This window comes from Galeopterus variegatus, unplaced genomic scaffold (genome assembly GCF_000696425.1).
Source record: "Galeopterus variegatus unplaced genomic scaffold, G_variegatus-3.0.2 Scaffold2137, whole genome shotgun sequence".
Lineage (NCBI taxonomy): Eukaryota > Metazoa > Chordata > Mammalia > Dermoptera > Cynocephalidae > Galeopterus > Galeopterus variegatus.
In genome coordinates this window covers 244,350-266,540 of record NW_007728248.1, presented here as the reverse complement: position 1 = coordinate 266,540, position 22,191 = coordinate 244,350, and the positions used below count along the sequence as shown (strand labels likewise).

General features: G+C 40.5%; 1 protein-coding gene across 1 annotated transcript in view; it reads right to left on the bottom strand.

Moving 5' to 3' along the window:
- SUDS3 (suppressor of defective silencing 3 homolog (S. cerevisiae)) overlaps positions 1–22,191 on the bottom strand; it is a 35,265-nt gene that overhangs the window by 8,267 nt on the left and 4,807 nt on the right. The window contains exons 3-10 of the mRNA XM_008580650.1: positions 20,280–20,335; positions 18,779–18,850; positions 15,769–15,788; positions 14,393–14,549; positions 5,977–6,072; positions 4,867–4,928; positions 4,685–4,706; positions 3,298–3,403 (exon numbers count right to left, since the gene is read on the bottom strand). Coding sequence (XP_008578872.1) covers positions 3,298–3,403; positions 4,685–4,706; positions 4,867–4,928; positions 5,977–6,072; positions 14,393–14,549; positions 15,769–15,788; positions 18,779–18,850; positions 20,280–20,335 — 591 coding nt within the window. The remainder of the gene's footprint in view (positions 1–3,297; positions 3,404–4,684; positions 4,707–4,866; positions 4,929–5,976; positions 6,073–14,392; positions 14,550–15,768; positions 15,789–18,778; positions 18,851–20,279; positions 20,336–22,191) is intronic.

The following is a 22,191-nucleotide window of genomic DNA, read 5'->3' as shown; positions in this document are numbered from 1 at the left end:
GGAAAAAATTCAAAATATATTTAAGACATAAAAAATGTTAAAAAGCAACATCATATATAATTAGTAAAAATGTACATTTTTTTGGCCAATTAACCCGTTTTACCAGCTGCAATTCAGCTGCTGAAAAAAACCCACTTTAAACAGCCTCAGAGAATAAGCCCCAAATTGACTTTATTACGTTATTACTAATGAAAATTCTGACCTGAGAATCCCTACGATTAAGTTCTTAAAGCTTGGTGCAACTACTATTAAACCCAATGAACTAGAATTACCACTACTATTTTGGAAGAAAGCAATTTTTTTAGAAGGTGGGCCCAAAAGTGGGACAGGAGAGAGGAGAATTAATTTTGTATCCTACTGGGAATCCTGATGATAATGCTTCATTTCCAATTCTAGTTGTAAATATTCATTGTTTTGAGTTAACAGTCTTTTGTGTCAACTCAAGATTGGAGGGTTAAATCCACTTAAGCAAGTGGGTGACTTCATTTCTGATTCACATTAGCAGCCCCAAAGGAAAAGCAGTCAGCCAGTACCATCAGTTAGTTAGTTATTTTAAAATATCAGCTACTTCCACAGTATTTTCTGAGAGGGATCATTAGTCCAAATCAAAATATGAAGCAAACCTACAGCGTGATATAAAATGGCTTAAAAGCAGTATAAGACCAAGGCAGAAGGAAGACGCTTAACTTTCAAAATGAAATGTAGCTTGGTAAATGTTCACGCCAAGTTGGGAAGCCTGAATCACATTCATTTTGCTGAAGCCATTTAAAACTCAATGAAACATATTTTGCCAAAAATACTGTTACACCAAAATATTCCACACCATTGGAAAGAACATAAAGCGATTCAGTTGACCTCTAAGCCACAGGCCATGTCTGCTGAAGAAGAAAAACGAAGCCTCCAAACTGACAGGGATACAAAAGCCAAACATCAACAGCCTGCTGAGAAGTGAGAGCACTGGCCAGGACTCCCAGGAACACCTTGCAGTTAGCATCAGGGAAGGCAGGGACTGACCGTTCAAGGACTCACTATAAACTCTGATTGCCAAGGCCAAAGAAGAAAAACATAAAGAATACAGAAGCAACTTCAAATTCGCTGAAAAAGTAAAATGCTTCCAGAGACATTATTTTTAAAATTTCTGCTGGTAATGTGAGAAAGATGGTGAAATTTCTTCAAAATGCTTAGGAGTTTTAACACATCAAAACTGACCACTCTGTTTACATTATGAAACACCAGTCACTGTGGATCCTTTCTTTAAAAAAACAACAATTTTATTTTACTGCATTTTTTTCTCTCAAGATATCTCATAAATTCTAAAGATTAAGCCTTAAGAAGAAGATCCAAAGCAACACAATTACAAAATGAACATCATTTGAAATATCACATGGCTTTAAAACTCATAGATCCATAAAAAATGTTAGTGATAAATCTCATCATTTTCAAAGATGGTTCTGATGTGTGGGCCTGATCTTTAAAGGTTATTTGGTTTTCATTATTAGACACATTTTTCATCTTATTTTGCCCCTCAGTGTGTTGAGTTGTTAGGGCCTGCCACCTAGTGGTGATATGTTCTCATAACCAATAAGATGCAATAGGAACTGACATTTTTGAAGAATGCCAAACAGCAGCCAAATCAGAGGAACAGAAGTCACTAAGATCAGGCTTACAAATAAAGCAAGCCTCCATCATCTACTAAGTAATTAACTCACTGTAACTTAACAGGTAAAAATGATTTATTTCAGGCATGACTAGATCGCTAAGCAGTTTTCACAAATACAATTCTATTTAACCAACTAACACAATGCTAAGCTTCTTTCTTCAAGAAAGCTCAGAAATTCAAAGAAACCATCACCCTAATCTTGGAACTTTTGGCTATATAAAATAAAGATATTGAAACTCACAGGGTCATTATGTAGCCATTGTAAATGATAACTACAGAGAACACAAAGTAACCCAGAAACACATTCCCAATATAACCAAGTGAAAAGGCAGAATGTAACCATGTTTCCACTAAAACTGAGTAAGAATATGCCTGCACAGACAAAGAATAGAAATATATCAGAATTAAAAGAACTGTGAAAGATGGCAGGATCCAGGGTGATTTAATACCTAGCAGAATACCTAAAACAGAGCAGACAACAAATGTTTGCTGAATGAATAAATGAGTGAGCTTTTAAGGTTCTTTCATATTATTTTGCTATTTCCTTTCCAATGAAAAATGCTAGCAGTCTGAAGGTTTCGAAGTCTTCAATCTAAACTAGTAATGTTTTAGGGCTGGCCCGTGGCTCACTCGGGAGAGTACAGTGCTGATAACACCAAGGCCACAAGTTCGGATCCCTATATAGGGATGGCCGGTTCGCTCACTGGCTGAGCGTGGTGCTGACAACACCAAGCCAAGGGTTGAGATCCCCTTACTGGTCATCTTTTAAAAAAAAAAAAAAGAAAAGAAAAAGAAATAAAGAAATAAAATAAAATAAAATAAATAAACTAGTAATGTTTTAGGATACAATTCCCCCAAGTAAGTTTCCCAGAACACTTTTGCAGCAGGGTGATGCACGAGAAAAGGGTATCTTGTGAAATAAAAAACACCTAACAATATCTTAGAAATTCACTGGGCACATTAGCATATCACAGGACCCAAAGAGTCCTACACCAAGAAGAAACCCATTTATCTTAATTAACATATTCATCCCCAAACTGATTTGACCACAAAAATCCTTTTATCTGCAGAATACCTACTAACTTTAGCACATAGGGGCATAGTTAAGAGGAGGCAGAGGGGACACGTACCCTGGCTCCAGTCCACTGGGGCACCACCAAAGATAACAGCCTGCAAATTCTAGAAGGTGACAGCAGCATGGAGAGGGAAAGGGGGCCACCACCAGCAGAACACATTTTGGGAAATGCTGCTCTCAGAGATCTAACAGAAGTATTGATCAAATGACTGCTGATGTATTTTTAAATGGATTCCAGGGCCGGCCCGTGGCTCACTCGGGAGAGTGTGGTGCTGATAACACCAAGGCCCCGGGTTCGGATCCCATATAGGGATGGCCGGTTTGCTCACTGGCTGAGTGTGGTGCTGACAACACCAAGTCAAGGGTTAAGATCCCCTTACCGGTCATCTTTTAAAAAAAATAAAAATAAAAATAAATAAATAAATAAATGGATTCCACTTTTAGTACCATGTTAAGTTAAAGCAGAAGCCATGCTCTGAAATAACGATAGATAGCCCCAGCCCTCTTTCTAAACAGTTCTTTTGGGACTCATATGAAGAGTCTGTATTTTCCCATAACATACCATCTTTTATCATAGTACAGTTTGCCATCTTCTATCCGTGCTTCAAATCTCTGGGATGGAGACTCTGCAGGTGTGGCAGGCAAGTGTTCAGGAGAGGATGGGGATGCTAGAAGAGCCAAGATATTTAAATGACTAAGCATGTAACAAATATGTGAGTCCACCAGTCAACATGCATTAATTGAAACACTAACAGAATGTGGTCATAATCATGATCATCAAGTCCTTACAGTGTTAACGAATGGGGAGTCAACAAAGCTTTTATATATTACATCTAATTTGATCCTCAAAGCAACCCTGTGAGGTAGCACAGATTAACCTCACCAAACAGAAGAGAAACCTGAGGCTCAGGAACTGTCACAGTCAAATGTGCAAATGCATAAGGTCACTTAGAGCGGGGCTAAAACCTGGTGACCACCAGAAGTTCAAAAGGGCAAGTATTATGAAAATCTCTTTAAAAAAGAAATAATTTCTAGAACTATGGTGGGTTCAAATGATCTAAATTCACACAGTTACTCACATAACCCCCTCCCCATCATGCCTCAGAAGTTCAGGACATCTCTGTGGACCACAGGGGCCCTCAGGAATATATTATCCAGAGAAAGAAGAATCTTGTTTTTCTTCCACAAGACTCAAGGGAGTAGAGGGATGTGTGAGTAATCACAGTGCTTAAAACAAATAAAGACATTACCAATTCAGAATTCTAATTTGCAACCTAGCACGGACATTCAACTGCTATTCTAGAAGGAACCACCATAAACACTGAGCTGGCCACTTCTATAAACAGGGGCTGGGAGCAGCCTACAAGTGCCTTAGGAGAGCCAGGCCATGAGAAAAAAAAACACTGGAACAGTAATGCCTAGGACTTAACTCCAGAAAAACCCCCTGGTTTCATTTTCAAAAATAGATGTGTACTAAAATCTTATGTCTGATGCCTACACAGAAGGAAACCTCTACCAGCCAATCAACTGTCTCTTTCACAATAAATGCTAAGAAAAAGACAAAAATAATGGAGCAGGCAAAAAAAAAAAAATCAGAGAAAGGGCGCACTTAAGGTCCCCTTCAGTTTTCATGATGACTACTCTTAGGCAAACAACGAACATTTTATTTTTGAAAAGTGCAACAATTCCTTGACAAGTATTTGCATGCTTTTCCAACAGCATAATAAAAAGATTGCACAAATGCCAATAACATCATGTACTTACCTGGTCTCTTGGGTGACTTAAGCTGTAGGAAGAACAACAAAAAAGCTTAGAGAAAATCATTCTCTTAGGCAAACAACAAACATTTTATTTTTGAAAAGTGCAACAATTCCTTGACAAGTATTTGCATGCTTTTCCAACAGCATAATAAAAAGATTGCACAAATGCCAATAACATCATGTACTTACCTGGTCTCTTGGGTGACTTAAGCTGTAGGAAGAACAACAAAAAAGCTTAGAGAAAATCATTTCAGATGCAACTTAAGGTGTCAAAGATATCATAATGATTTAACAAGTAACGTGAACAAAGTGAAGCAGAAAACTCATGTCAAATCTGAGCTTTCAAATAAATCAAAAAAATCAAACTGTACCTTATTTAACGTTCTCAGATCCTCCATGATCTGTTCATCTGTTAACAAATAGTTTAGCTGGGGTGTTGAAAGTTAAAGGAATGTGTCTGAAAAGAATGGTTTCCAAGCAAACAGAAATCAACAAAATGGTACCAGTATTTCAGAATTTACAAACTGTGACTACATTAAATGATGTTTTTACAATAACAGTCTACTTCTTTGGAAATTTATAATTCTCCTGCCAAATGTTGTGGTGCCCAGGCATATAAAAGATTTCACATCCCCCACCTTACAAACTGCTATGAGAAGGTGGAACGAGATTCATTAGGTATCTACAATAGTGAGAGCACAAAAAAAATAAAATATCATCCTGAATTTATTAAGTGCTTTTGTTCCAAAGATCTGAAGACTTCCACACAAATTAAGGTAAGGTTAATCGTCCCCAGACACTTAAATCCTTAGTTGTGAAGGTGAAGGGACCTGAAGTTCTGCCCTTTCCTGGTGGCAGACAAACGACTGAAGCATTCTGGGCAAATAGCTATTTATTATCTCCTCAAGAGGGACTGAAACAATACTTCTTTATGTGTCCTGTTCCTGTTACCACTTTTATGATTAAAGGGCTTCTTTATGTCTGACCAAATCTAAATTTGCTTTAATTTAAGAACAGTTTGCAATCCACTATTTCAGGGGTAAAGATAACTGAAGTACATAAAGGCAGATATTATTGTCCTCATTATACTGGCATAAAAATTAAGGCACATCAAGTTTTCAGTTGCCCCTAAATCTTGGACTGTTAAAAGGAGGTTGAACTTGCAACACAAAGTACTTTTCCAAGTAGCTACTTTAAAAATATCTCCTACTAAAAGCAGTAAATAATTGAGGACTCCAACAATAAAATGGCAAATCCCTATCCCATGGATAAATATTTTACATATGCTTTCCAATCAAAATTACTATTTTCTGTAGGACAATGGCCATGTATGAGCATACTTCAAAAAGTTCATGGAAAGATTAGTATTGTCTTTCAATTCTATTTTTTCACAAACTTTTTGAAGCATCCTCATATATTCTATCAAATGATTCAATAGTCTTAAGAAAAAAAAGTGATTAAAGCTTGATGCAAGTGGATATCAGGAGCAGGTTTCCTCCTCTTGTCTGGGATGGGGACAGGATCATTTGGTCGCCTTCGCAACTTTCTGGTCATGATGGGTTTCACTTCCATAGAATCTGTGGCAAGAATGGAATGGGTAACGTCCAACTTCCACTTAAAGCCAGTTAGAATTTCTACAATGTGAGAATATCTGTCCCAGGCCACCCAATCAGAACTCTTTTATTGGGGATGTTTGGTCAACACATGGTCCAGGCCAGATGCTGTTTTAGACTTTAGAAAGGGTCTGTGCTCATAAGGTTCAGAACTGCTAATCTAGGTGCGCCCCCTCTCAGAGATGTAGCCCTACAGTCTAACATTATAGCCACTGTAGGTATCTCTCCAGCACCCTCAGGAACTAGAGGATATTCCTCCCTCTCACAAAATTAAGAAGCCACCAAGTTGCAGGTTCTTGGGATTGGGAGGAGCCTTAAGGTCATCTCAGTTGACTAATTTCTGCTGTTCCCAAAGAGGGTGGTGAACTGAAGCCCACTGGCATAAAAGGCTCTTTTAGAGGCCATTGGCCTCCTTGCAACATTTTTATATTGTCTTCATTTACAAGCTTATTTACAAACTCAGATACTTTCTTCTTTTATCACCTTTTGTAGCTACTTGACTATCAAGAATGAGCTAAGGAAGGCTCACAACAAAAGCCTCTTTTCATTCTTTCTGACTTCTCCCTGCATTCCACGCCTGACTCCCCATGCCTTAAAATCTCTCCTCCCCCAGCCACAGCCGCACAAATCTCTGCTGACTTGTCTCCCTGGGGTCCTTTTATGCTGGCCTGCTCCCTAAATCCTGGTGATCTCTGGGGTCCAGTCAGTCCTCAGCCTGTGTCCCAGCGAATCTCTAATTCCAGCTCCACCCACCCCTCAGAAAAGCAATCTATAGCCGATCCCACAAATCCCTAAATCCTGGTGATCTCTGGGGTCCAGTCAGTCCTCAGCCTGTGTCCCAGTGAATCTCTAATTCCAGCTCCACCCACCCCTCAGAAAAGCAATCTATAGCCGATCCCACAAATTCCAAGCTCCAAACAAATTCGTTTCTTCTCCTTGTTTCCCCTCCCAAGGCTGCCTCTTCCCCCGCGTCTCAGGGGCATCAAATCTATCCATCCTATGCAAGAACAAAATCTGCCCACTGTGATTCATCTTCCTTCACCCAGGCATCAAATTCACCAGATAACGTCAGTCATGCCTCAACTCCACGCCCTTATCTTTTCACATACCTACCTCCACAACCTTCAGTGGTCTCACCCATATCCAGTCTGCCCTGCCCTTCCTCAATGTGATCTTCCTAAGACACAAATCAGATCACTTTGCATAATACTCTTACCAAATATTTCAGTGGCCCATTCTCTACAGGATAAAGGCCAAGCCCCATTTCCCGTCTTTCTCACCTCTTCTTCATTCACACTTAGCATACGTGCAAGCTTTTAGCCATGCTGTTATCCAAAGGCACTATTTATGCCTTCAAGCTTTTGTGTGCCTAGCCTCCTCTTCATAACATCCTTTGAGAAACAGTTCAATACTCCCCATTCTGTGACAGTTTCCACAGGCAGAGACTCATTCCATCTTCCAAGTAAGCAGAGCATTTCTACAAACCTCTACTGCACCAAGTGCCACACTTTATGAGACAATACCTCCATTAGATATTTGAATTCCACCACAGCATGGAATCTGTCCTCACTCCAGCACCTAACAATAGTTCTGGCACACAGTAGGGGCTTCAAAAAGAGTTCTGCAGAACAAGTAAATGAGCCTAATCCTGAGAGAAAGTTAATCCGTGCTTATGCACACTGTCAGCAGAGCCTGCAGCACAATGTAACGGAAGTCTACTACAGCAATGTGCAAGATCTTTTAGTATATAGTAAATGTGCTATACAAAATCGTGCTTATGCACACTGTCAGCAGAGCCTGCAGCACAATGTAATGGAAGTCTACTACAGCAATGTGCAAGATCTTTTAGTATATAGTAAATGTGCTATACAAAATCAAAAGACGTTTCTGCATGCTGCTCTTAAGAGAAATGGGTAAAATTGATTTTTTTTTCATATGAATGGAATGGAGGTAAAATAAAAAACAGATCTAATGAATATTTGTAAAAGTGTACTTGGAAGTGGGGTAGAAGGAAGAGAACACATACTTACACACCCCTGGGAAAAGGGGGGAAGCCTTCTCCCTACAGGAAATCTCTTACCCTGTGCTAAGGTGCTACCTTTCTCCAGTTACTTATTGGCCGGTGGCACAGCACCACAGTTAAGAGCGGGTGTCACACAAACACAGGTCTGTATCCCTGCAGCAGCTGCGCAACCTAAGGCAGGCTACATAAATACTCTAAGTCTCAAGTTTCCTCTTCTAGAGAATGGTAATATCAATGACACCTCCACCCCACAGGGTGTTATGAGAGTTACATGAGATGATACACGTGAAGCCCTTAAGCACAGTGCCTGGCATAACGAGAGTTCAATCAACACTGGTTTTTATTACCATAATTTCAGGCAGGAAAAAACTATAAAAAGATCTTTTTAAAAAGTAAAGGCACAAACAGATGAATAGCAGTTACATACTCAAAAGCAGCTGATGTCAACTGTGAGGCTTGGCAATATTCAGACCTAATTTGGAAAATAAAGTGTGAAGGGAGTTTACCCAATCCAAGAGAGCACCAGAGGAAAAGTACGTAACCTGTGAACATTATGGAATGCTCTGTCCACCAAAGAGAATGGCTGAGTGAGCCCTGCTCTGCAGGCTGCCAAGACTGGAGAGTGGAGAGGGTGGGCCGGGGTGGGGTGAGGGGGGCAGATATGATGGAAGTAAGCCAAGTAAGGATGTTGCTGAGAGGACCTGGAAATAACCAAGTCTAATCATGGCCACTAAACTCAAAAAATCATAACTGCATCACTTGCAAATCAGAAAATATAATTTAATTCTTATGAATTGGTGAAAATTGATCCATTTTATTAGCCTGGTCACAGCAATAATCTGATTAACTTTATCCAAAAGACTACTTCTGTGAAAAAAAAAGGTGCTCTGGAGAAGCCCCTCAAATTAATCAGTATGTCTCCACCACATCTGGGAGAGAGGAAACAGCAGGAGCAGTCTGGCCAGTGGCCCACATGGAGGATGTGATTTGAGGGGGAGATCAAAATATAAGTATCACAGCCCCATATGACACAGTAAGATTATCCACTTAAGTTGTCTTATTCTGATCCCAGGTTTGCCTAGCTGTCTTCTAAGGTAGATTTTTCATAGAGGGATGGGATAGCCTGACCACCTGGATCTGGAAGTTCTGTTTTTCACTGTAAGCCATAGGCTGGCATTGAGTTTACATCAGCCTCCTGTGAGTCTGGCCACTGAGAGTCCCAAGGAGTTCAATCTGGCAAAAATCAAACTTTTAGATCTAAAGCCTTGGAGTATGACAACCCTAGAGAAGATACCTGAACAGGCAGTCAGTCAGTCTTCCTCTCAGACATCATGCATCAACCACATGATACCTCTAACTAGCTTAAATTAGAAGGCCTCTCTAATCCAGAGGACTCTTCATAGGTTTGCTTCAGGGTTGATACCATTTGTAGAATCTCACTGACCATCAAACAATTCAACCAGACTTGGTAGAGTACATGTAACATGCAGACTAGGTATACAACTCCTCTCCAAACCACCTCATATACATGACCTTTAGTAGTGTAAACCCTATCGCTCTGCTCACCAGGAAACCTGATAGATATACGCACGCCCCAGGTAGCACTGGGTCTCCCATCTTAAGAAACAGAAGCATCTAAGAAATCGGAGTGCAGGCTGGATCAGAGCTAGGTAGACTCATATTATAGCACAGTCTCTATGGAGAGATATTCCTGATAAAATTAATTACCTGCAATTAATGTGCAATTACCACTTTACGAGCTGGTCTTTTATTCTGCCCTACCCTAGGCCTACTCAATCAACTTTCAACAGCTCACCTGCGTAAAGTGTACAACTTCAGTAAAATCTTCATTTTAACATACTTTAACCATTAAAGCAAGTACATATTTGTTCAACTGTTAAAAAAAATTAGTTGTAGTGATTCAAAGGAGCATCCTTAAGTAACATAAGTGAAAGAATTTAAAGCCTCTGTAGAGTAAACACCACAGAAGGTGCAATTATCTTCAAACCAGGGGCAGTGCAACACAGGGCTAGAATGGAGGCCCACGGCAAACCCCAGCATACTCACACCCTCTCTCCAGGGGGCTGGCAGGTTCATCAATGTCACAAATCAATGCAGCAGTGGTGACCACAAATGGGTGCCTTGTTGGGGTTGGAGGGGGATAAGAATCAAGGTCAGGTCTTTGGAAACCAAATCAGGGTAGAAATGAAAGGACCAATCTCCATTAGGCCAAAGTTTCCCATAATGAAGGCATGACATTTAAAGAGTGAACCAATCGAACCCTGCTCTCTGCATCCTCAAACACATTAACAGGTCTAGATTGCACAATGTTGGCAGCAGGAAAGAAATCTTGAGGACAAACCCACTTCACCCAAAATCCAGGTCACATCCTCCATTCTCCCTCCCCAGATATTTGTGTGGGAACTCTTCTCCTTGTCTTGACTTCCAAAGTTCCAAAGACACACTGGCATCTGTTACATAGTGTGTGAAACTTACTGCTTCAACAGCAGTACAACCACATATACCTTCAGGTTTCAGAATCAGTAAAACAAGCATGTCAAATCTTTACCTTCATTTAGGAGCCCTCTATCTCAATACTGCCTTACACTGGAGAAGACACGAAGGCTGTGTCAGTTTAACTATCAGAACATAAGCTGCTTGAGGACATAGACCTTACCCATTAGGCTAATTATGTGAATCACTTAATTCCACATGTATCGATGGTATTTATAGAGAGTTAGAATAATGTGGTGGTTAGGAGAACATGCTTAGTGTCAGACAAATTCTGGCTTAACCACTATCCATCATCTCACTGGGGACTTTGAGAAAGTGGCTCTATTGCTGAGTCTCCTTCGCCATCTGTAAAATCAGGATAATGACACCCAAGTCAAAGGGAGCTACAAGAACTAAATGAGGTTACATCTTCCCAATCCCCAGGTGTTTACTCTGCCACTTTCTGAAGCATCTCATAGGCCTCATCTCATCTTCACACCCACCCCTCCATAGCAGGTTCTCTCATTTCCTTCCCAAATGAGAAAACCCTACCTCAGAACAAAGTTCATCACAGAGCCAGGAATTACCCCAGGTCTGTGAGTCTGAAGGGTTGGCAATAACATTTTTATATAATGCCTGGCTCAAGAAAGTATTTAGGAAACAGACTTCTATTTTGCCATTATAATGATTCATGGTGCCAACTATGAATCCAGTATCTTCTAAAGGAAACTCCCAGGCTTTACTGAGCTCATGAGTAGCTTCCATGGGGGCCTGAGTGTTGGAAGATGCCCCTGGTGAGCAAGAACTTAACAAAAGAAAATGAAGTGGCAGTTAGTGGGCTGTTGGAAGAAAGGAGAAAAGAAGGATACTCTAAAGGCAAGAAGAAAAACAAATCGAAAATGACAAAGCTCCCCACATTTTAAAACTCTGATTATTTGGTTTATAGTCTTGGCCTCAATTTCAGAGAGAATTCACACTCAGGTAATTCTACCTATAATCTCACTACTCAAAGGGTGGTCCCACCAGCATTATCAGCAGCATCAGCAGCACCTGGGAGGTGGTTAGAAATGCAGAACCTTGGGCCGGCCCGTGGCTCACTTGGGAGAGTGTGGTGCTGACAACACCAAGTCAAGGGTTAAGATCCCCTTACCAGTCATCTTTAAAAAAAAAAAAAGAAAGAAAGAAATGCAAGACCTCGGCCTCCACCCCAGCCCCCCTGAAACAGAATCTGCATTTTATCAAGACCCCAGGTGACATATATACACACTGAAGCTGTAGAAGCACTGACCTATACTTCATCCTAGTTTGTTTACCTACGGTATACCTTTCCACCTGCACACCCAGTTTCCACAAGCAGGTTGGGTGTGCTAACCCTGCTAATTCCCATGGAGATTTTGTAAATGCTTGAAGTCACATTTGGATACAGCAGGTCACCAGATACACCTATTCCCAACAGGTTATTTGGACTAAGTGTCTCATTAGCCTTTTATGCTACTTTGCTTTGGAAGAGATCTTCATGTTAAACTACAAAAGGAGATTTTAAAAAATATCTTTTCTGGGCAGAGCTGGGCAACATTGATATCAGGCATCAATCCACTAAGATGAAATAAGTCATTCAATTAGAGGAATGAAATCAGGCCTTTAATCCAACACCATAGCAGCACCATCTGTGGAAATGCTAATTATCCTTCTAGCTCCAGCGCCTTTTCTTCCAACACTCTATCATTACCTTGGCAGTGCCTTCCATACCAAGGGTACCAAATGGCTCGAGGAAGGACATCAGTACCTTTAATGCCCGTGGCTAGCTTTAAACTCTCCTGCAATCTATTTTATTGCATTACAAATGATTTCCCTGCATTTATTTGTCTTTTCTACCCTGGCAAGCTCAGCCTCAAGTCACTGAGGATGCCTCCTGTCCCAGTTAAGTTTATGGCTGTAAAACTGCCTGACCAAACAAAGTCTACCACTTGTCAATAACTAGGATGCCAAATCACAGGTAAGGTGATGATACCCTCCCCCTGCAGATGGAAAGGGAGCAGCTATAAACTTACAATGTTTCCCATTAGCCTAATGAAGACTCCCAAACATCTGGTGGCTCTAGCAGAGAGCGATGAGGCATCAATGCCAGTCACAGCCACCATCAAAGAAAATGGTGTGCAGGTCAGAAGGCAGGCAGGCAGACTGGTACCAGACAAGGTATTACAGTGCCATCAGTCTAATTACAAAGGCATTTCAACAAGAAAAAGATGGTGCTGTCTGAAGCTGCTATTTCAGCATTCAATTCTCACAAAAAAAAGTTTCTGAGCCACTTTCAGAGGTCTTCAAAGAACCCACTCCATTTGCCAAGTCCTTAATGAGGAAGCTATCAGAGGAAAGATTTTTCAAGAGTCAGATTCCCGCAAAACCACATTCTCTTCAGCGTATCACGGGGATTAGAAGAAGGAATCTGTGTCAACAGGCGGGCCAAGCTGGATCACAGAACAGAAATACACAGGGGAGAACACAGATCTTAACTAGTTACTTTTAGTTTCAAAGTCAGCCGCAAGGATCCATAAAAACAACGCATTTCCTATGGAACTCTGCTAAAAATCAGACATGCCAAAGCCCCAGTACCTTCTGAACATGATTATAAGAGTTAAATTCGGGGGTGTACAGAAGGGTATACCACCTACATATCTACATGACAAACTCACCACTGACTTGTCTTGCAGTATTTTCCAAGTTTCAAAATACCTAGTTCAAGCCAGTTCCCTGGTTTCTTCCTAGGATTCATCAGTCTACATTTGGCAACAGAAGAGTCAGCCCATATGGCTTCTCCCTTAAACTTGCCTACAACCTGCTGGGTTCCCATACGTGGATTAGTAAATACTAGAAGGCTAAGGAGGGATTAGTTCTGTCTTTTTTTTTTTTTTTTCGTGTCCGGCAACAGATCACAACCCTCAGTGTCGCGCCCGTACCGGACCGGGACCGGCAACGGGATCGCAACCCTTCGGAGTTGGGCCCCCACCTCGCTCAGCCAGTGAGCGGGAACCGGTCTGTATGTGGGATCCGAACCCTCGGCGGGAGTGCCACCGCGCTCCCAAGCGGCGCACTGTAGCAGTGCGCCACCGGGCCGGCCCAAGGAGGGATTAGTTCTGAGCCTCATATAACTTTACTACCTTAACAGGAAAACAGTTCAGTTTAGCTATCCTGTTGGAATCATACCAGCTTTTTCTGAAATGTTTACAGTAACGCCTGGTGGAAGAGATCCAATAGCACAGATGATATAACCAAAAGCTTTTGTTCTTATTATCTATGTCAAAGCAAGACAATACCTTTTCTGTAATTAAGGCAGACCAAAAAAAACAAAGCAGAGGGATTCCGATCACCACAGATGAACTTGGTAAGTAATTCAGGAACATAATAAGACACAAATGGCAGCTGACCTAGGAATTAGGTAAAGCATAAGCCAGAGCTTGCAATTACTATTAAAGGTCTACCACTTATTGAACACCTGTTATTATAGGACACTGTACTAGGCACTCATATTTCTAACCACAATCCTGCGAGACAGGGTACAATCAGCCCCATTTTATAGAGGGGGAAATAGAGAAGTTAAGCAGCTTGACTAAAGTCACATAGCCAATACAAGGTGAAGCCAGAACTCTCATCTCTGATGTCGAAACCTACTCTCCTTCACCTTGCTCTGCACTTAAGAAGTCAGGCAGAAGGAGTAACTGGAACAGCCCTTCAGGGCCCCCCGGAGCCCACCCCATGGGGCTTTCATACCTCCAGTCAGTTCCATTGTTAACTTTTCATTTTCAATCATTTTCTTCTTTTCTTCCAGCTCAGCAATCAGGTTCTCTTTCAGCTCAACCTTCTTGTCTTCAAATTCTTTCACTGCTGCCTTCTTTTCTTTAATGTAATTTCTTTCTACTTGTTCAGTCTAAGCAAAAGAGAAACACGGGCTAGGGGTACCTGGCCTTGGCAGCCAGGGCTCCAACTTGAAGTAGGGCTCTGCCCTCAACAGCAAAGAATATACCTTTACTAAAAACATGAGAAATATAGTCTCACTTGCACATGCAGTAACAAAGCATCTAGGAGCAAGTTTTCCAATGAATTAATGCACTAAAAAAATAAATATGTATATATTGAACCACATGACTTTTGCTTGTTTTTGCTACTCAGGTATCACCTCTCTTCAACATCTTATATTTAACAGCTTCTATGTTAAAACAGAACATACATTTCTCAAAGATAATAAATAATCCCTTTTAAGGATACAATTTGAAAGATTACAGATGAAACATCTACATTCAAAATTAATTACAAGATATTGAGGACAGATGGCACAAGTTGCTATTATTTTTGATACTTACGGTAAGAAAAAAGAGCAATACATGATTTATTAGGTGCCTGAACCCTGGCATACTGAAATATTAAAACTGTCCTAAAATAAAAATTGCATAAATGCTCACTTTTAAAATTAAGTGTCGGGAGTGGGGGGTTTATGGAGGGCTGCAGGTGTGGATTGTGTGACCTTTCAGGCTGTGAGTGACTATGTGCATTGAACTGATTTCGTTAAAAAAAAAACAGGTTCCAGTAGTGTGGCTCTGATAAACCATGATCTTTTCAAAAAGCACCCACCACACACATGCTAGCCACCCCATGAGCAGTACAACATGAAAGATTCAGGCCCTCATCTCTGTACTGTATCACTGAGCCTGACAAAGAACAGGCACTCAGGTGTCCATGGAAGGAAAGGAAAAATTAAAAATCTATCATTCCTACTGGCCCGGAGAGTTTCAGCTGTAAAACAAAACCACTGAGCCAATTCATAGATTGGGCTACTTCAAGGACCAATATCAAATTATTAGGTCATCATAATTCAGAAATACTTTCAAACGGCTTTAATGTAAAATAAAAGTTAACAAGAAAGCAGGGAGGGGTAAGTATTCTTTAATCCCCTGTGATAAGCAGAGGCTGCTCAAACAACAAAAAAATAGAATGCCTGAATTGAGACCAAATGTCCTTTAGTCAAAGAGAACAGTGGTGAAGGCTTCCAAACTATCTATTTGGTGACAGAAGGAAAGGCCACCAGATTGGGAGAGCAGGATTCCAGTCTCAGAAAGAGCTTGCAAATCCAGAAGACCTGTGGTACTTACTTCCAGTTGGAGGAAGAGTTCTGAAAGAGATAAAAAGTGCAATTAGATTCACTAGGCTGTGTCACCTTTCTGGACAGTGATGTTAAGATTTATTTAGAAGTAGTAATTGCTTTCTGAAAGTGTGTTACAAAAAGCAAATGTTTTCCTCAGCAAAGTGTTGATATACATGAAGGGTAAGGATGCAAGAAGTACTCATGTCTAGTTAAAATTTGGCCCTGAGTAGAATCAGCTCTGGCAGCTCTGTTGGAGGGCAAAACCAAGCAGCAGTAACTTTAAAAGTTATCCCTTCTTTCACTCAGTCCACATCCTCCAACAGTTCCAAAAAACAGCAAGATGGGCCAGGAAGAAACAATGCAATTACCCAGAATCAAAGTCCACGTTGATGACCTCAAAGCACTGTGTGAACGACTGTGTGTGATAAGTAAGAATATTCCCAGAAAATCCAAAGACAGAGGTCCAAATCCTCCTAGGGCTTTACTCTCAGCCCACCAAGCTCTGCTCACACCAATTCCTCTGCTAGCAATGCCCTTTGGCCTCTCTGATCACATTCCGAAGTTCCTGATCCAATGCAGCTCCCTCCCTGAGGCCCTTCCTGACAGCCCTTCACTTATCAATCCCCTGTCACCTTAAAATATTCACCCAACAGTATTCAACAGCTTATTTAGGACCTGCTATGTGCCACGCAATCAGTAACTGTTTACCAAGGAGCTCCCCCAACCACTAGATTGTAAACCCCTCTGCAAACCCAGTACCTGAATCAAAATAGGTCTGTGGCTTCTAAGTTTTTCTGGGTAACAGTTGGGTCTGCTGCATACAAAGATTGTTGGGAGACCCATGACCACAGGTGGTGCTATTCACAGTCTACCATGGTCCCCTTTACAAACCTGATAAATCCTATGGACCCATTCCCCAGAAAAAAAGCACATATGTACATTCACACATACTCCATAGAATTTTGGGAGTTCTAGAAACCCCAGAATAAGAGTCCAGATGTCAATTAACAGTTGTTGAATGAAAAAATTAATTGAGGAACAGGAGAAGCCACTCATTATTTTCTAGCCCCTAGACTCTCTAATCACTTTGGCACTGGGAATCACCAGGCACATGAGCCCAACCACACCCAGCCCAACATGCTCACTCCTGTGACTGCTTCCGACCTGTACCATGCACAAACGAATCAGACATCTGCAGTCCTGTGCCATTCCAAAAAAATCACACCTTGCACAAACAAGTCAAAATGACAATTAGCACTTAGAGCTGACAGTCGTTCTTTTAGTTAAAGCAGGTGGATTATCTCTACACAGAATGTGCTTTTTAAAGCTCAGTTGTGACTGATTTAGGAGCTCTTCTGCATTTTTAACTGGCGGGAAGAAATGTTTATGAAAGAATACATGAGGACAGGATTAAGAGTCTGAGAGTAGAATTAAGAAAAACAACTCAATACTCACCCTGCTGTTCTAGCTTAAGAAAAATGGCTCCCATCGATTTTCTTTCCTTACTTCCTTATTTCCCTGACGAATCAGTACTTCCCTCTACAGATAGGGAAACTGAGACTCTAAGAGCAAATACCCTGCTTAAAGGCACAGACTTCAAGTAGTGGAGGCAGGATCTGAACCTAGAACCATCTCTTTCCACAGTGCCACCTCCATTACCCACCGAAGGGAAACTCCAGGAAGAGGGTTGAGGATTTTAAAGATGTTCCAAGGCAACTTAAAGAGTGCAGCAGGGGTAGCAGAGAGCACAAGCACAAGCAGGATGTAAATGGGCAGAGGGTTGATAGCTGTGGCTCCATTTTCCCAGCACCCACCGAAGGGAAACTCCAGGAAGAGGGTTGAGGATTTTAAAGATGTTCCAAGGCTGTGCCTCAGGAACTTAAAGAGTGCAGCAGGGGTAGCAGAGAGCACAAGCAGGATGTAAATGGGCAGAGGGTTGATAGCTGTGGCTCCATTTTCCCAGCACCCCCAGTTCCTTCAGCTCCTTTAGTATCTGTTGGTGCACATTAGACACCTTCTCAGTAGGGGGAAAGAATGAAGCTTTCCATTAATAGAAAGTTGGCAATTCGCTGGATCAGAACTCGAGAGGAAAGCAGCATGAGAAGCGGCACCTAGACCTGATTTTAAAACCCAACATTACTTCTACCATTACAGGAACTAGCATCCTGCTGGAACTCAAAATGCTGGCTGATGATGAGCTTTAACATTCAACACATATGAAAGATTTCCTGTAAGCTCAGGAATCCGTATTTACATACTTAAAACAGTTGTCACATCTTATTTTCTGCATGATTCTTTATTTAACTCACATTACTCCTTGACTTTACATGTGTGGTTATCTTTTGTCCATGAAACAGTGAGTTTCCTAAAGTCAAGGACAATGTTACATGACTTTACATTGCTCAGTGCTTAAATATAGCAGATGCTCAACATATCTGTTGAATGAATACATTTACTGTACACAGCAGACCGAAAGCAAAAGCATGCTCTTTTTCTCTAAATGCTTATAACGCAATACTTTGGGGAAATAACAAGAGGACATCCTTCCTTCCCAGAGCACAGAACAGCAAAAGAAACAAACTTAAAATGGGAGTAGGGACTAGCTGGTAAGCTCAGTGTGTTAGAGCACAGCCTTGTATCACTAAGGTCAAGGGTTTGGTTCAAAACGGGAGTGAAGTTACCTACAATCCTTTTCCACATCAGTACCTCCAACTGTCCATTCAGCCAGCCATACAGACATGAGCAAGAAGGTGCAAGGCTACCCTTGGGGCACCAGAGAAAACAACCTAATGCAAGGAGCCACTGACATCCTCAACTACCAGGCTATTCTTCAGCCACTGGAAAAAAAGATGAACCAATTTTACTTAAATGTGGCTTTGGAAGCTCTCTTCCTGAAAATTCTCCCCATAATGGAATATCTGGGATACTTTGAAGAAAAGCTCTTAGGGCCATATTACAATGATAATCAGAAGGTGGAAAATTTAATGATGATTTATTTCCATTTTAAAGAGCCTTACCTGCATTTCGTATCCTCTCTTTGTACTGCTGATCTAGTTTTTTCATTCTCTTCTGATATTCTTGTAACGTACCTGATTTTGAACATTGACAAAATAAAGTTATTCTGAAGATCAATCTGCTTCATATTTTGTTTCCTAAAATTATTTTCTAGCACCAACAGTGACTGTTGTAGTAACACCACAGTAAAACACAAACCAAGGAAAGCCATACCTAAGCAGAGTTAACAACTCTTGTTCTCAACCAAGGCACACAGCAGAAACCACCTGTGGCCTATTGGGAGTCCATCCCAACCTAGTGAATTAAGACGCTCTAGGGAGGGAGAGTAGAAAGGTGGAGAAACCCCCAAGCAATTCTGATCACTTGCTCCTACGGTCCAAGACAATGGGCTTGGACTGTTTTGAAAAAATCTCATTCTCCTTCAGTAAGGTCTACATCAACGCTGTCCAGGAGAACCTTCTGCAATAGTGGCAATGTTCTATATTTGCACTATCCAATACAGTAACCACTAGTCACATGTAGCTATTTAGCACTTGAAACATGGCTAGTGCAACTGAGGAACTGAATTATTAATTTTAATTAAATTTAAATAGCCACATGTGGCTAATGATAACACTAGACAGCTCAGGTATCGATAACCAAAACAAATCTCTATTCATTTCATTGCTCTTCCCCAAAGTAGCTAATTATGAGGGTCCCAACTTGTGGGAGAATTGTCTCCTGATCATAATGCTTGTCCATGGGATCGTCCAAGGGAGTAGATCACCCACAAGCAATAAAAGTGCCAGGTGGAAAGGCAATTTCACTGACTGGGGAACTCCACAACATAAAGCCAAAGAGCTAATGGCAGCAGCTCAACATCCCCAAATTCTCATGGTGTGCCTAACATCATACTAGACATTCCTCGTGCACAATCTCATCTACTCTTATTTTCTTCATTTCGCAGATGAGAAAACAGATTAAGCAAGAGAAAGTGACATACCCAAGGTCACATTACTAGGAAGTAGTGAAATTGGGATTCGAACCCATCGTGGAACTCAAGAGGCTGTGTTCTGAACTGCCTTCAAAAGCAAAAGCATTTGACAAGATACCATCTATTTTTAATTTACCAAGCAAAAAGAGAAAACAGTGTGGGTAACCCACAGTTCATTACCATTTGTTTTAGAAAAAATAGTAAAACTTTATTTATTCTTTGGTAACAATGTCCTTCCTAAAAATATCTAGCTTTAGGCACAGTGGTCTTCATCAGTTCATGCTCTACAGAAAGCCCCAAATGAGATTCCATCTGAAGAATTTACTATGTATTGAAAATAAATACATGAAAAATAAAAGCTTTTGGAAATCACTTTACTGACAGCAAAGGAGAGCAAAATTTGTGCCAGACAGCTAAAATCAGCCAGACCAAATTTTAAATCACTACCATAGAGAAGTGAAATACAGACTTCAAAGGTTTGTAATATTAAGAAGTATACTTAGAAATGAAGGATTCAATCACACACACACCTTCCTGTAGTTGTTGCAACTGCCTCTTGAGAGAAGCCAGTTTGTCCTGATACATCCTGTAAAAAAAAAAAAAGAAAAGCTACACTGAAAGACAAAAACATTCAATACTCAACTCCAAAATAATCCACATAGGAATTGCCTGGCTTGTTATAGGAATGTAATTAACATCTGTTAGGAGAAAGAGGAAACTTCACTGGTTTAAAATGTACCAGCAGCTACAGGAATCAGAAAGGGAAAAGCTACACTGAAAGACAAAAACATTCAATACTCAACTCCAAAATAATCCACATAGGAATTGCCTGGCTTGTTATAGGAATGTAATTAACATCTTTTAGGAGAAAGAGGAAACTTCACTGGTTTAAAATGTACCAGCAGCTACAGGAATCAGAAAGGGACAAGGACTCTGTGTTCCTAAATCATAACCTAACTTTGTAGATTCTCCTGTTGTTATCCCACCTTTAGAGAACTAGTCTAAAATCTGCAACAATGAAGATAGACTTTAACAAGGACAATGATAGAGTTAGGCAGGAACATACAAAGAAAAATCCAAAGTGTGATGACATTTTCTTCCTGATTTAGAAGTGTAAGTAATATACACACAAAAATGTAGAAATGGCATTAAAAACAACTCATATCAACTCTACAATTAGGTTATAAATTTCAAAGGAGTAAGATTATGCTTTCAGCATGTTTTTCCATAGAGATAGCACAGCTGTGTAGGCACTAAGTCAATAAACCATATCATTTTTTAAAACACTACTCTTTTAGGATCAGAGAAATAATAGGAATTCAGAAACAAGTTAAAATGCACAATTTGCAGCCTCAGCTGGATGAGAACATAGAGCACACACAAAGCAAGAGAACTTGGCATGTTTTTTTTTTTCCCGTCTCACACCCAGTGAAGTATAAGCAATTACACACTCTGGCAAGTCTGTGTGAACGGTGGATTCCACAAGCAAATCACATTTTTGCTTCTACCTGAAGAACACCTCCAATTTCACAGTAACAAAAACAAAAAGGATTTGCAACCTAAAAGAAGGACTTCTGATTGCTTAAACAAGGGCTGCAAATACAAGCCAACCCTATGCAGATGGAGGAAAGAGTAGGCAGAACCTGAGAATCACACAGGAGGTCTGACTCTCTTAGGGCAAATTCTGATGTACTCTCAAAAGATGCTCACCTTGATTTACACAAGACATTCGATTTTAATCAAAATTTTCTATATCACCAAATCTTAAGGATGTACTTTTGATTAAAAGATCATCTCAAAAAATGCTCAAACATATCAGGTAGAGGAGAGGGAATGAGTGAGTAAACTTCACAGAAGTCAATATTTGGAACTCAGGGTATTACATTTTCTGCCATTTTGAGGGTGCCAGCCAATACCTTTGAATTCTGAGGCTGTCTCTGAAAGGGAATATGGACAGATGGAAGAAGTAAACAGAATTTTTTTAAAAAATCAGATTCTTTGAGATCATGTACAGGGAAAAGAGTAGGTACGTGAAAATACATCTCAATTAGGTCACGGTGAATCAGTAAAAAAGCTTGAAGGAAATAAAAGCAAGCACAGTTTCAGGGATGAAACTGTGAGAAAAATCACATGAATTATTAAAGCAATCCTTCTTTATTCAGCACTAGTCAGACTTAGCTGAATTACCCCTTTGGGTTCCAAAGCTTGAAAAGATGACAAAATCCAGAGGATGGCCACAAAATATTTGCAAATAGCACCTAGAAGGAAAGGAATGTGGATCAGATGGCCACAAAACATTTGCAAATAGCACCTAGAAGGAAAGGAATGTGGATCATCTAGTTTAAAAGAATCTAAAAAATCAAATCAAGAGCCTCAAAATGGATTCAACAAATACTTATTGAATATATCTTATATTGGCTTGTTTCTCTAGGCACAACTGGC